The sequence below is a fragment of the Pempheris klunzingeri genome, chromosome 9 (assembly GCF_042242105.1).
Source record: "Pempheris klunzingeri isolate RE-2024b chromosome 9, fPemKlu1.hap1, whole genome shotgun sequence".
Taxonomy (NCBI): Eukaryota; Metazoa; Chordata; class Actinopteri; order Acropomatiformes; family Pempheridae; genus Pempheris; species Pempheris klunzingeri.
In genome coordinates, this window is record NC_092020.1 from 5341787 (window position 1) to 5357242 (window position 15456).

The window sequence follows — 15456 nt, forward strand, 5'->3', positions numbered from 1 at the left end:
GCTTGTGGTGCTCTGCCAGAGAAATGAGACGCCCCCCTGTCCTGGTTGTTATCCAGGGGTAGGAGGTGAAGAGGGTGTGCTCGGGGGCCAAATCAATAAACTGGATTCCAGGACGGGGGCAGAGCAGACTGTTCCTCTTAAAAAGATTCAGATCCCGCAGTGTGTACAGGCTCCTGCAGATCAGTCTGCAGCAGCCAGTGCTCCTTTCTCCGTGGTGTTGTGCTGGGATGGTGGCATTAAGGCTGGAGGCAGAGACGGAGAGGACGGGCAGGTCAAAGTTATCTGAGATAACCCCTCTCATCCTCTCTACAGCCCCCTCAGACGTCATCTCACCCAGGTGGAAAACTGGGTGCTTCAGGTGCTCATTTGCGCCCACAGCCGTCAGACTGTACAACAGCAGTGGAGACCTCTGCCTATGAGACCCCCTGTCTGCAGCCATGACAGTAGACTGTGTAATGGATGGTGTTCAATCTAAAACATGGTTGCTTCACACGCATCTACACAATCACCGCAGTTTCAAGGTGAACCAAACCAACCAAACGTGAAATAGGGTCACGATCTCTGCTTCTGGTCCTGAGTGATGGTGTTGAATAACGGATAATGGAATAATAAAGTGTTTTGGCAGAACATTATGCTGTCAGACTGAAGTTGACCTTTAGGATATAGAATTCATCAGTCTATCATTTTAACTCATTTGACATTCGTGTGAAATGTTGTCACTTATTTTCATGTCACAGGTCATCATGGCAAGACTGAGCACAGCAACATTATACAAGGTAGTTACAATAATGACTGTCTGCAGGAAACAGTGAAGCATGGTGGAGGTTCCTTGCCAGCTTGGAGCTGCATTTCTGCAAATGGAGTTGAGGATTTGGTCAGAGTTAATGGTCCTCAATGCTGAGAAATACAGACAGATACTTATCCATCATACAGTACCATCAGGGAGGCGTCTGATTGGCCCCAAATTTATTCTGCAGCAGCACAACAACCCCAAACATGCAGCCAATGTCATCAGGAACTATTTTCAGCGTAAAGAACAAGGAGTCCTGGAAGTGATGGTGTGGCCCCCACAGAGCCCTGATCTCAGCATCACCCAGTCTGTCTGTTATAACATGAGGAGACAGAAGGATCTGAGGCAGCCTACATCCACAGACGATCTGTGGTTAGTTCTCCAAGATGTTTGGAACAACCTTTCTGCTGAGTTCCTGCAAACTGCAACTGTGTACAAGTGTACCTGGAAGAACTGATGCTGTTCTGAAGGCAAAGGGTGGTCACATCCATTTTTGCTTCTGTTTGCTCTCTTTGCATTTTGTAAATTGATTAAAAAAAAACAATTAAGTTTTATATTTTTTTTTTTATATTTTTTTCCACCAAAATGTAATCAGGTCATCCTTAGGTCCAGCTCCCTCAAAATGTTCCTGAGATATCTCGTTCACAAGAGTGGGACGGACAGACGGACAGGCAGAGAACATAACGCCTCCATCCACATTTGTCGCTGGTGAGGAGACATGAAAGCAAGCGAGCTCACTGACTCAGTTTGGAGGGATTTTCCTCCAAACTGGTGAAACAAACATACACTAAGGACTCATTATCATGCTTCAAATATAACTCAGTGAGAGCTAAAACTTCATTCCCCATAAACTAATTATGGAACTTTTCGACAGTGTGACATTTTGAACGAAACCACATCAAATACGGCACAACACCCAAAATGATTGTTTGCTAAGAAAATCATTTATCCACAGCAGCGCCTCAGACTCCCTGTGGCTCTGCATAAACGATTTTCTACACAAGCAATATTTTAAGTCTTGTGCCCAAGCCTGATGTGTTTTTCTAAAAGCAGATGTAACACATTCTTTGCCTTACAAATCATAGTTGAATTCTGGCTTCAACTTTGGCTTGTCAGCTCATGAAATGTTAGTGATGGATTTGAATTTTATAGTTCTCCAGTTGTGCTGCTGCCACACCAGTATTTCCACAGCGGCTGCTGTTCAGCACTTTACTCGAGTTTCCCCATTTTTTGACTCTCACTGCTAAAGCTCGACTTACTTTTTGGGAAATGACCAATTTAGCTCTTATTCTCTTTGATGTAGAGGGCCAGAAGAGAAGACCGATTCCAATCTCACGACAGTCAATTAAAGCTAAATATGAAGCTACACCCTGGAGGCCCTTGGTTAGCTTAGCACAAAGACAGGAGGCATGGGAAACAGCTCACCAGCTCTGTCCAGAGGTTAAACCCCCCCCTAAAACTACCTTGTGACATCGTTACACTTTCATTTTTGCATTTGACAAATAAGACATGTGAGGTGCTGGTAAGGACAAAGCAAGGCTAGCCGTTTCCCCATTTCCAGTCCCTGGAAGTGGTATTGATCTGTTCATCCAACTCTGTAAGACAGAGAATAATTTTCCAAAATGTAAACCACTCATTTCAAAAGGGTAAGTCAACTTGTTCTATCATGTGGGTAATGAAATAGTAATAATTTGCCAAATATGAGTCAAGAGTTAGTTGCTGTTTTTCCTCAAATTTCAAATTTGTACCCACAGAGGCAGCCACGCATGAACATGTGACTGACGGAGGGATGCAGTTAACCTCAAATAACTTTAACCTCATTATTTACACTTGTCTCCCCTCATTTTCCCTCTCTGTCTTCCTGGCACTGTGTGAAGTCCCTCGCACCACATTCCTCTGCTAATAAGGACATTCTAGCTTATACTTCTTCATTGACTCGTCAAAAACACGGCTTCAAAGGACAGATGAGAGCAATTTGGTGTTTGAATCTCATCACTTTAGTTGGACATCCTTCAAACAGTGTTACATGAGTAGTTATGAAAATAAGTTTTAAAAGTCAAATCAACTGGCCAAGTGTTATTCATGGAGTAAATCTTTCCATGAGATAAAAAAAAATAAAGAAAAAGAAAATTAAAGTCTTCTAAAAGTTGAACACCTATTATTTCTTTTACTAATCATTCCCATCAATCAGGAATGAAAAACACAGGACTGATAGACATACATGTTTATAATGCATCACGAACCAATTCCAACAAATACAAAAAAGAAAGCTGTATAAATAAATGTGATAGGATCAAACCATTTTGAAAAAATGACAAAAAAAAAAAAAAAAGGACAAATCAAGGTAACGTTTTTACAGTTTGTAGCAGCTGAGTGCGACACACACGTGTGATGCTCTTCACTCCATGGGCTGCTCCTGCCTCTCTTTGAACTCACTGACTCTGGCCTGGAACAGAACAAAAGGAGACGTAGTCAGAGGTGGAGCTGAGAGAGTGCGGAGAGGGTCATATGTTATCAAGGGTGGCGTACATACAGAGGCGATCATACGGCCCGGGGTTTCTTCCTGTGTCCCACATGAAAATAATAATCCTCCATGTATTCAAAGTTCACCTCTTACTCGCCTTTCTCTGCAGAGACGTCAGAGCAGCGGCTTATCAGCTTTTGACAATAAGCTCACACAAGGGGATGACTGATTATACTCCCTGCTCAGTACACTAGCCCTTTATATTACTAGGTAAGGCTGGGGGATATTGTAAAAAAATAGGATCACAATCACTTCTTTCCATATTGATCACTATCAATATTTAATCCCAATTTATAATTGTATAATAATACTGCCAGTTTGAAGAGTATCCTGGTAACGGCTGAATCCTGAAGAAACCAGAGGCTTAAACTTTACAATATAATTTATTATCATGAAAAATAAAAAAATAAAAAGCTTATCATCCTCATAAATTTTATCACGATCCTGTATTCAGATCATGTTAACGCCCAGCCCTTCCACTAAGGATGAGGTGACATCCAATTTTGGATGGGACTTGACAGAAAATGTAAACTTGCCAAATTTGGGTTGGACTGTGTTTCACCTGCCATTACCGATATGGAAATAATCCTTATAGGGGCATTTAACTATCTGCAGTAACTTCTTTACTTATGTTCTGATTTAAAGTGGTCAATGTACCAATTTTCTTTATGAACTGAACAAATAGCTAACCCCCCCCCCAAAAAAATCAAGGTTGAGCAGCTGCACCCCCACTTTTAAAGCTGGGGGAGCAATTGAGCTTGGATCAAAATTAGTTCTATCTGGCTGTATCATATGTAGAAGGTGAATTAAAAATTATTTTTCCCATCATTGCCAAAGCTGTTTTCTCATATAAACTCCGGACAATTCACAGAGAATCAGGTCCGGACATCCGGAGTCACTCTTTCACACATGTAGCACACAACCACACAGTCTATGCACACAACAGCAGCCTGTCTGTCAGACTGTTACCACCTGCTGAAATATTCCGTTTGGTTTAGCCGAGGGCTGCAGGAGGCAGGACAGGATGCTAAAGTACGCTCCGGTTGTAATTAGGTGTTTTTAGGTTTTTACCAGAAACTAATCGGCTTTTATTTTGCAAGAAATCACAGGAAGTCCTCCCTCCCACTAGCGCGAGCTTTACAGCTGAGTGTTCAGGCCCAGTCAGAATTACACCATTGTGGTCCAAACAAAACACCAGAGAACTACGTAAGATACGCTAACTAACTGCGTTATTGCGCCCTGAATAGCTGTATGGTTGAAGAAGCATGAAGACGTTTAGCTTCAGGGCTTTCTGGCAGACAGTTTTCAGGGAATCAGGTGACGAAGTTTAAAGGCCGACAAAGTCGCAAATGGAGGTGATGCTGTAATGGGAGAATGGTTCTACAGTCGAGGCATTATCGATGTTTTAGTTTTACACACACACACAAACACACACACGCACGCACGCACAGCATGTGTATGGGGGGGTTAGGATTTGGCTAGTATTCTTTGGGGGTTACTTTTTTGGGGGGAAATGCACATACTGTTAAGTGAAATCACAAACACAACAAAAGTCAGAGTCAAAATATGTCCAGATGAGCTCATAAGCTTGCAATTTCTCTTGGCAAAGTATAAAATATATGCATTATGTAGACTTTGAGGCAACATTTAATCGGTGACTCACTGCTGAAACTAGTACAGAACACAACGAAAAACTAAAATTTTATGGTGCAATACAAATTGAGATCTATACTGAAAGAGCAGCTTTACTGATCATGATTGGAGGCTCTGTATTGTACAAAATGGCTTTTTCAGGCGTTGATTAAATGAAAATTTTCTTGCCGTACCCCCCCTTGCCCATGACTAATCATGCTCAGCAGTGTTCCCCAGTAAGAGACTGGTGATCAGCGTATCATACGGACACACAGGCCTACCTGAAAGGTGCTGAGAACATGCTGACAAACACTGCTGAGCTCATTCAGGCCCCTCCGCAGCGGCTCTGTGGCTGAAAGTCCCCCTGAAACAGACAGGAGATACATCTGAGGAGAACAGCCACAGCAAAAAACACCCACAAAAGATCCTTGCACTTAACGGGTCAATCATGTCAGGATTCAGCCAAAGTTGTGAGTTTTCATCCTGCTCCCCAAAGAGCTGTCTAAGTGGAAACAGGCAGCCATGATGAGGACTGAGCTAATAGAAATCATGAAACCAAGCAAGACGGAGATGCTGCTTAGAGGCCCCGCAATTTTCCACAAGATCATTTTCTCTCGCTTGCCACTCAAAACTAATGATATATGTGTCCCATACAAGAGCCCTGCGGGACGCTCAAACCTATCTGCAATTTGCAACTACGTCACTGCTAATTCTAAGCAGTGTTTAAGCACTGGTACGCTTTTGAGGTCAAGTACTGATCAAGAGCTCAACGCAAGTCAAAATATGGTAAACTTCTCCCTTAAAAAATACCTGACTACCTTCGCTTTAAGGGATGTTGATCTAACTATTCTAGAGTAACTTGATAAGATCATCTAATAGATAAACCAGAAAATGAAAACGTGTTGCTGAAAACCATTGATTTAAAAGAATCCCCCCCCCCTCCTCCACCCATTTTCACTGTGGTCACGGTGGGAAATGATGACAGAAATAAATACAGACATATAGTTGAGTGTCTGAAAGCACAGTGCCTGAAAGGTAATTGTCTTACGCTGTGATGAGAAAATTCCAGGCATCCTGTAACTCAGTGCAACAACAAAAACAAGCTGTTTACTCAGTCCTTTCATGTGATGGGGGTGGTGTTATCATGAACAAGAGGGGGTGTGTGTGCATGTGTGTTACTTAGAGTCAGTCAGTGGCCTTTCTTGTTCGGCTGAGTGGACAAATTAAACGCACCAGACTCCAATAAACATGTTTACTCTGCAGCTGCACTACGCATGAATGTAAAGTTAGCCATCGGTATCCTGGATTGTGAGGAGAAAAAGAGGACAAGGTTTATGGGGTGTTTCTCACCTCGAGTCTGAATGCGAAAGTTGATCTTGCTCTCGGACGGGTGGGTGATGGTGTAGCCACAGAACTCCACATCCACACTGACGGAAAACGGGAAAATGAAAGCAGGACATGTGATTATTATCATTGTTTTACTTCAGATGGGTGGAGACATGTTAGTGTTATTACAATTTTTCCACCATCAACTCATCCCAGCTGACCTGGACTGACTGAGAACAAAAACCCTGGGAACAAATTGGAATCACACACACGATTCTTGATATTACAAACAGCCAGACTGATCTCTGGAGTGGATCCAGCTGGAGTCAAATCACAAGTGACAGATATCAAGCATCAATCATACTGTTTGTACTTCAGAGCGTGCCTCATGGGAGTGGGGTTAAGGTTGGGCCAGAGCGACAGGTCAAAACCGTGACATCAACACGCTGAGCTTAAAGCAGCTTGTAAAGATAAACAAAACAATGGCACTGACCTCTTCATGATCATATATCTGAGGGAGTTTCCCAGTGTATGGTCTTCATCATGCAGCACAAATGTTACACTGCCCTCATCAGCCCCATCAGCCTGGACCTGCAACACAAAAGAGATACTTATAACTCCAAAGCTAAAATTGGAAATTAGACAAATCCCTCCTTGGTGATTAGTGAGTTGGAGGCGTCAGGCATATAAAGAGGGGACTATGATGCACTGCCAATACATCCTGTACTTATTAGCTCACAGATGCACACTGACAAGCAGGAGTTTAACATATTGGACAGCATCAAGAGAAACTGGAGGATCACTCGGGTCTGTTTAAACACCGCCCCCCAGTGGAGGAGCCGAGTCAAACTATGGGCTGAGAAGGAAACAGACGTAAAGCAGGTAAAGTGATTTACGTTTCAGGTCACCTTAGCTTAACATAACACCGCTCATTAGATGGGCCCGCAGCTAGTGGTGCATTAAAGAGAAGAGCTTTTAATGTAGTTTGGGTCTCAGGTGGCACCACTTGCTAGCTTCACTAGCTGCCCACGTGAAGAGTTGACAGGCGGTCGAAATGCTAGCTTTAGCTCCTTTAGCTTGACATGTTCCTACTAGCAGGGTTTAACAATGAGAAAACCGTACGGCTGCGTACAGTATCATTAAGAATGAGGCATTTTCGCGTCTTACCATCTCCAGCACTGGTTTCTTCTCGCCCTCCCCGGCCATGCTTCACATCGCCACTGTCCGTCAATAAGGATGGGGAGGGCAGTCAGCCCTCAGCGCTGTCTGACAGGCAGGAGGCGGAGCGACAGGGATCAGCTCCTTTACCCCACAACAGGTGTTTTTATTTTATTTATACTGTCAGATACTGTTATTTATTATTGTTTGCTGTTGTTTTGTCTATATTGTGTAAGACATTTAACCGCAACAAACACAGGCAGTGTCTGTGTTTAGAGCAGCATATATGCACAGCACACTGTATATCAAACATTCAGACACATGATAATAATTATTATGACAGATATGTGAACCTTTGTAACCAGTAACTTTGCAACCTGTGAACCACAGCATGCGAGTGGGCCTATACATGTAATGCATGTAGTAATGATCTGATATTTTGACTTTCTTTGTACTACGAAGTCATCTTTTCACGGTTGGGTAGATGACAGACTGAGCGCCTTGAGTTGCCTGTAAGACCCTCAAAAGGGTAGAAACGACTTGAAAAAATACAAACTGTCGCCCTAACGTGACGTATATAAAAACATGTGACGAAAACACTGCGTAACCGGAAGTAAAATACGTAGTTCCAAAAACGAAACAATATAGCGGAGTGCTTTGAACAAAGACTGTTGTAAGAACTCCATTACCCAACAGGGCAGTGACGTCTTTTCCTGGGTCTGGGTGATTTGCAAAGCAGAAGTCACTCGAAAGGGATTAGCTAGCTTGCTAGCAGATGGAATCTGCTTAGATGCTGGACTCTGCACTAAATGAGCTACTTTGAACAGTGCTGACACTTCGAGGTATTTGATTTGTTGTTATATATCACCTTTAATTCCGCTAGCTACGTAGCTAGAACCAATAATTGGCATTGTTGTAAAGCGCTATCAACCTAACGCCGTTAACGTTATGTACATCGGGTAATAACATTATTAGCTAGCTAGCTTGTTGTTTTCCAGTCACCGTTAATCTGGCTTTCGCTTCCATTGGTCGTGACAATTGGATCATGTAACTAGCTAGCAGTTATCTTAGTGGCTACTAATGCTTGGAGTCTGTGAGCTACACACGTTCACACACATACTCCCCTCCTTGTCCTCTCACCAGAGTCATTCTTTGTTAAGCAATCTCCTCTTTCCTTTTCTAGTAACATCTCCCTGTTTCTGCTCCTGTGTTGTCAGCGAGTAACAGAGCCGAAAGCCCAGCTGTTGCCATGGCAATCCTATTTGCTGTGGTGGCTCGTGGAACCACCATCCTGGCAAAGCACGCATGGTGTGGAGGCAACTTCCTGGAAGTGACCGAACAGATTTTAGCCAAAATTCCATCAGAGAATAACAAACTGACCTACAGCCACGGCAGGTAGGATTTACGCACACAACACCCACCCACTCAAATGCTGTGGCCAGTCTGTGTGACTGTCCCATTTCAGTAAAGTTGGTGTAATGTGGGTGCTAACAGCAGTAAACTTACCTCGATTGCTGTACATGATATTTATGAAAGCTGACCGAACCCCATTGTTCCCAGTGGTTTCCTCTGGCAAGTGTGTCAACAATAGTCAACTATGACTATGTAAACAAAAAAACAGGCTATACTAGTCATCAGGTAAAGTCAATACACTGGATATTAGTTTAGATGTGTTTAGTTTAGATGTGTGTGTCTAAAATACCAATTTATGTGCAGAAGAACATATTTACACACAAATTCAACAGCCACATGGGTTTTTACAACAAGCAGTTGTTGTCAAAAGTTGATATAATGACTTAGATGACTAAATACTCAGATATTGGATATCATGTTGAGACGGTGCACAAAAAGAAACCACAAACTGATACAATAAAGTGGTATCACATGCCAGTCACATGTCCTCCCTCAAAAAGACAGGTGAGAGGAGAATAACAGTGTCATTTAGTCTAGTTAGTGTTCTCGTAGACATTTTACAGCATGTGTAGTGTCCTGTATAAAACTGTGCTCTTTCAACTGTGCATCTACAATGTTAAATGGTGTTTTTTGTCTTTTTCAGCTATCTCTTTCATTACATCTGCCATGACAGAATTATATACCTGTGTATCACTGATGATGTAAGTATACAACTGGCTCAGATATCTGGATATTTATATGTTTAGGGGTTAGTGGAAATTCAGTGATAGATATTAAAAGTCCCTTGAATTAGATTTAAGTTAGGGCATGATGACGAATAACTGAATATAAAGCACTGATCAGAGGTTTAGTTTAGTATCCCTGCCACCTTGAGAAGCAGAAGTACAATTATTGCACCCAAATGCATCCCCAACCCATGTTTGCAGGTGAATATATTAAGTGTGTGAAACAGGAAACACAGGAAGCCCTTTTACAGTTCACTGGAACTTCAGTGGGGTTCTACTTAAAATGGTAAGGATTACATTGATTTTTTTTTGTACTATAGGACTTTGAGAGGTCACGCGCATTCAGCTTCCTCAGTGAAGTCAAGAAGCGCTTCCAGACAACTTACGGGTCACGAGCACAAACAGCCCTGCCTTACGCCATGAACAGTGAGTTCTCCTCAACACTGGCAGCTCAGATGGTGAGTAGGCCAAGAGTCTTTTTAGGTATATTGCACAACAGTTTCTTGTGAGGGCCCTTTGGCTGCGTTTTGTGTCTGTAATCTATGAAAAAAAGAGTGTACAAAATACACTCAGATCTCCTTCCTTCTGTTCCCCCACCTCTCTCCATCTCTGTGTCTCTTTGCAGAAACACCACTCAGACCCACGAGGATCAGATCGACTCACTGAGACTCAGATGCAAGTGGATGACCTGAAGGGCATTATGGTCCGCAACATCGGTGAGCCTCTCATGAGTCTCCCCATGGAACAGTCATGCTTAAATACCTCTATTTGATTTGGGACTGTCAGATAGTAATTGATTTAAACGCCTGTTTAATTGAATCAGAAAGGACTTACGATGTGTGAGTGAGATTTTTGTGTGTGTGTGTGATTCCATCAATTACCTCTTCAGTATGCTGTGCCAATGAAGTGCTGGTCTATGCTGGCCTTCATGCCCAAGGCAAATATTATGGCCAAAGAGTTGTGTAATATTTTGATATATAAAACTCTGATGAAAACAGGAGGATTACTGCCTCAGATGTCTGTCAGATTCCACCCGCCATTTGATATGAGCCACATTACAGTGGACCTTTTGTGTCTGCCAAGTTAATGTTGGGTTTGTGTCTTTCCACAGACTTGGTAGCTCAGAGAGGAGAGAAGCTGGAGTTGCTGATTGACAAGACAGAAAATCTGGTGGATTCAGTGAGTCTAAGCACCAATGGCTTTGCCCCTTTCATCCTACATGTGCTCTGATGCATGCCACACGCTTACATTTTATCAGCAGACCATTTACCCACAAATGTCAATGCCACTGATGTCACTTTCTCTCCCTGCTTTATTTAGTCGGTCACATTTAAGACCACAAGTCGTAACTTGGCACGCGCCATGTGCATGAAGAACCTCAAGCTGACTATTGTCATTGTGCTGGTGTGCCTGGTGAGTACGCACAGACATGGTAGTCGTAATGGTTTTATCGCCGATTTTGTGGATTATCACTTTGGCCTGTGCTGAGTTCTTGTCATAAAACATCACTGAGATTACTTAAATACTACTGCGACAGCTTCCCTGTAAAACTCATGTGATTTTCTTCACATTATTAACTTTCTGAGTACTAAAACTGCAAAAATTAATCTATAGATGTCAACTATTAAATTAATTGGTTTGATTAATTCTTTAAGGAAAAAAAATCTTTGATTCCAACTTCTTAAATGTGAATATTGTCTGGTTTCTTTTCTCCTCTATGACAATAAACTGAATATGTTTGAGTTGTGAACACAACAAGGATATCATCTTGGCCTTTGGGAAACACTGTTCAACATCTTTTTTTGGACATTTTATAGACCAAACAACTGATCAATTAATCAAGAAAATAACTGATAGATTAATTGATATTGAAAATAATGGTTAATTAGAGCTTTACTGAAAACACATTGCAGCACTGATCAAAGAGCCTCCTCAGCATTGTTTGACATTGACTGAAGGAATTCCTTGTGTGTGTTTCAACTGTGTGGCTCAATGTGTGATTAACCAAACAGTGATGAAGGAAGTGAACTTTGTTTCTGTGCTCTTTTCAGGTGGTCCTTTACATCATCGTTTCTGCAGCCTGTGGGGGGCTCAGCTGGCCCAGCTGTGTCAAATAATGGGAGGGTGGGGATAACAGAGAAGGAGATAAAGGAAGAGGGGGAGAAGCGCATGATCAACTCTGCCCACCAGTGGATACAAAAGGAAACACAACTTTCCTTCCTCGGCTCCTCCAGCTTCAACGTCCCCGGAAGACATATGCGGCTCCTCCTCCTGCCTCCTTTCCTCGCGCCCTCTTTGATAGTGTGCACACTGACTTGCCTTCTGGACAGGGAGTCCCACCTCATACCCACACTAATGGACAGCAGCCACGTGGCCTAAAACTGATGTGGAACAGTGATCTCGTCTAATCTTGTTCATCCTGTCTCATGCACTTAGTGGCCTGATGTATCGGTTTCTCAGATACTGTCCTGCACCTATCTATGTAATTAATCCATTCAGACCGATACCTGGAATGCGCCACAAAGAGAGCAAAGATTGCTTTGTTATTGTCCTGCTTTTCCATATGGGACCTGCAAGTGTAAGTAGCATTTACAGTGTATTGCAGATATTCCACCAAGGACTCCCTCAATACAGTGTCTGGTCCTCTGTTACATCACTGAAAACTAATGTTTGACAAAACTGATGCAGTATACGTTACGTCTCAAGTGTCTAACGGGCCATGTAGGCTTTGTCTCATGAAGATTAGCCCCCTTTTTGGTCAGAAACACAGATTTTCTGACTTCCGTCATGTTTATCACCAAGCACAGTAGTATATTCTCAAATGAATGTTGTAAAATACCAGATATGATCATACGAATAAATATTGTAAATTTGATTAATATTACTAATTCAGATTATGTAATGGTTCTTACAAACCGCCTTATCGCTTTCCCACCTTGACAGGAGGCTTCCTTTTACCTGTTAAATCTGCTAGGACGTTCAGTGTGCCCACGTGTTCTTTCTGTTAACACAATGCACTTTTTACATTGTACATAGATGTACAATTGGCTTCCTGGCACCATATGATTTATTATCATGTAATTATTTAATTATTGTACATTCAGATTTGAAATAATAAAATCTGATGCCATCAAATGGTTGATCCCTAGAGATGGAAAACGAGAGAGGATGATTTGATATTTTTGTGGTTTTCATTTTGAAAAATGTCACCTGATTACATTGATCAGAGCAATTGTTCTCTGATTAGTTGATTACAACGACTTGTTCAGGACTAAATTAAGTAAAGGGACGCCAACGCATCACGTTGTGTCAAAGTTCAAGACAGCAACACTCGTTCATCAGGTGTGCGGCTCAATATGAGCTGAATGGCCAGGCTGTAGGCAGTGTGTGAGGGGTTTTCTTCAGGATGCTCAGAAAAAGGGAAAAACCACCTGGTGGAATTAATTGTTCATTAAGACCCGGTCAGCGGCGCGCTCCCGTAGCTGCAGCGCGCTCCCGTGACAGGTACAAGCCATCCAGCTAGTACTGTGCTCATTTTCCCATGTTTAACTAACGCTGTGTCCTTTTTAATGAAATTCATTCATTATTTTATGTCTTTATTGTTGGGCAGGTGGTAAGACAGCTGTTACACTCACCTATTTAAACTGTTAAACTTAAGGTGCAAAAACGTTAGACCTGTCAACGGAAATTAACGTGTTTCTTGTTTGGGTTAGCTAGTTAATTTTAAGCTAGTTACGCCAAGTGTTATTTTTTTTTATTTTTTATTTTTTGTCAGCCGCTGTTTTCTGTTGGCTAACTTCAATTTAATTTTTCGTCCAGTAAAATCTATGTTTGAAACCTAGTGTAGCTTTAGTTAGTGGTGGTCCGCTGTGTCCCAACTATTGCTCAGCCTGCTAACGCAGCTAATGAGGTAGCTTAAACACCGAGGACTTTTTGACGTAAAGCCACCGTATTCACTAATCTTTCAGTGTACCAGAGGCGCTGTGTGGTCCACTATGTTTTTAAACCATTTATGGACTTGAAAGAGTATTTTCCTTGCTATTTGTAGCGGCATGTCATGTTTACTCCTGCTCTAATTATAGACCTAAGTGGCTGGAGGAGGCTCCTCGGAGGGATTATCTGTCAATCAGGTGCAGGGGGTTGTTTTGATCAGGAAATGTTGACCTCGTGTGTCAGAGCAGTCAGGGAGGACTGAGATACTATAAATACACCCAGCAGGATTCCTTCATGTTTATTTTGATTTTAACTACACCCCCTTGACCAGGTGACTCCATGTGTATGTGCTTGCAATCTTAAAAACTTAGTTAATTGCAAGGTTGCACAGATTCTGTCCAGCAGGGACTCCTTTACATGACAGAGGTGCACAGCACAGACTGTCCTTAGATACTGCTAAAATATAGGTGTATGTCTGACACGATATTTCAGGTTGAGCTTGAGTTTCAGCTTGTCCGAGCTGCTTGTCAAAAACAATCCGAACGCAAGTTAATCCAACTTCAGTCTTTGTTCATATTGTTTTTTTGTTGTTGACAAACTCCTGGGAATGTTTTACTCGTGTATTCAGTGCAAGTATCACAGTTTGGGCTAAGCGAATGAAGAGCTAACCGGGATACATTCACCCAGCTGCTGACACATCTGACGTGCCTCTGTTTTTCACTAAGGGTCACAGGCCCGCAGCTTTGTCTTGAAAGCCTTTTTTCCATTCCTTCTCACTGGAGCAGGCTGACTAATGCCGTGGCTGTTGAAAGACAGTGCCGTGCTATTCTTCCAACCAGGCGCATTGGTTTGGTTTTGTTCCTCTGTGTTTTACAGAGGACAGTGTTGTGCCTGTGGCATGCTGGCTGGAATCCGCCAACTTGACCTGCCCTGCTGTAGTGTGGGGCAGCTCTGTGCTGCGCTTTTGATGACTGACCCTGTTTCTCATAACTGCTCACTGTATTATGCTGATGTGTCTGCTCACCCATGCAAAGGCAAGGAAAGGCCATCTGAGGCTTTCTGCTCAGTGCCTCAGGGGCTTCAGATATAGAAAAGGCATTGTTCTATTCATCACTCTCAGTTTTACATGTGTAATGCAGTTTGAAGGCAGAAACTTGCATTGAATTTCTCTAAATATAAACAGTGAGGCTGCATATCAAATAATAATGCTGATAATTAATGTGAGACACTTAAACCCCATTTTAGCGTTTTACATGGCAGAATAGTTCTGGCTGTCAAATCTCACAGGTCAGTAGACCACATAGTCTTTTACAGTTTACTGCACAGTGTCGGGTATCAGAGGGATTTTTGCCAGACATCCCACTTGTTTTGAATGCATCTGTGCTTTCATAGTGTATCCTGTGTAGGTGGCAGCATTCATCGCTGAGGTTTTAGTAGGGAATCTTGGACTGGAGAGTCTAAAAGCTACTTTTCTAAATGCTACTGAAAGTGGACATGCTTGTTAACAACAGCACAAGAGGACCATTTTTACATTGTATAACTAGGCCCACTAAACAACAGATTTTACAGGATATAAGGATAATTCTTAGAACTCAGAAAAGATAATAAGCTGACTCCATACCACTTTGTCTGTTGTTAACATTAGACTGAAGTTCCCAGAGTCAGCGGCCTTGTATAGATTAAGCAGAAATAGCGTGGGTCTTAGGGGTCTTAGACTCTGGTGTCACACCACTGCTGTACTACCAGGATCAAGTGTCGGGCTGTTTGTGTTCGACACAAGGCCGTGTCATTAGACAGTCACATTGTCAGTGGAGGTCTTCGAACCTCAGCTATAACCAACCTTGTAATGTGTCTTGACGTCTTGGAGTAAGTTTCTGTGCAAATGCTCAGTGGGATTTACCATTTAAAACTATTCTCCAGTGCCTAGGCCTCCCATCATTCTGCTCCCCTTTTCA

The 15456-nt window shown here is 42.4% G+C and overlaps 2 protein-coding genes across 3 annotated transcripts; one reads left to right on the forward strand and one right to left on the reverse strand.

The window, feature by feature from the left end:
• Positions 1 to 2365: 2365 nt before the first annotated feature.
• Positions 2366 to 7509, reverse strand: polr1d (RNA polymerase I and III subunit D). Its single transcript, XM_070837007.1, has 5 exons — positions 7440 to 7509; positions 6766 to 6863; positions 6297 to 6373; positions 5228 to 5310; positions 2366 to 3236 (listed from the first exon to the last, which is right to left on the reverse strand). Exons 1-5 carry the CDS (start codon positions 7476 to 7478, stop codon positions 3189 to 3191), a joined length of 345 nt encoding a protein of 114 aa, XP_070693108.1. The 5' UTR covers positions 7479 to 7509; the 3' UTR covers positions 2366 to 3188.
• Positions 7510 to 8134: 625 nt separating this feature from the next.
• On the forward strand, positions 8135 to 12725 carry sybl1 (synaptobrevin-like 1). Of its 2 annotated transcripts, none has more exons than XM_070836726.1 (8): positions 8135 to 8272; positions 8614 to 8825; positions 9487 to 9544; positions 9889 to 10026; positions 10194 to 10284; positions 10680 to 10747; positions 10889 to 10981; positions 11620 to 12725. In XM_070836726.1, the coding sequence occupies exons 2-8, from the start codon at positions 8680 to 8682 to the stop codon at positions 11683 to 11685; spliced, it is 660 nt and encodes a 219-aa protein (XP_070692827.1). In that variant the 5' UTR covers positions 8135 to 8272; positions 8614 to 8679; the 3' UTR covers positions 11686 to 12725. The 2 variants fall into 2 exon arrangements, with proteins under 2 accessions (XP_070692827.1, XP_070692826.1); XM_070836725.1 differs by having other exon boundaries at positions 8648 to 8825.
• The last annotated feature ends 2731 nt before the right edge of the window (positions 12726 to 15456 follow it).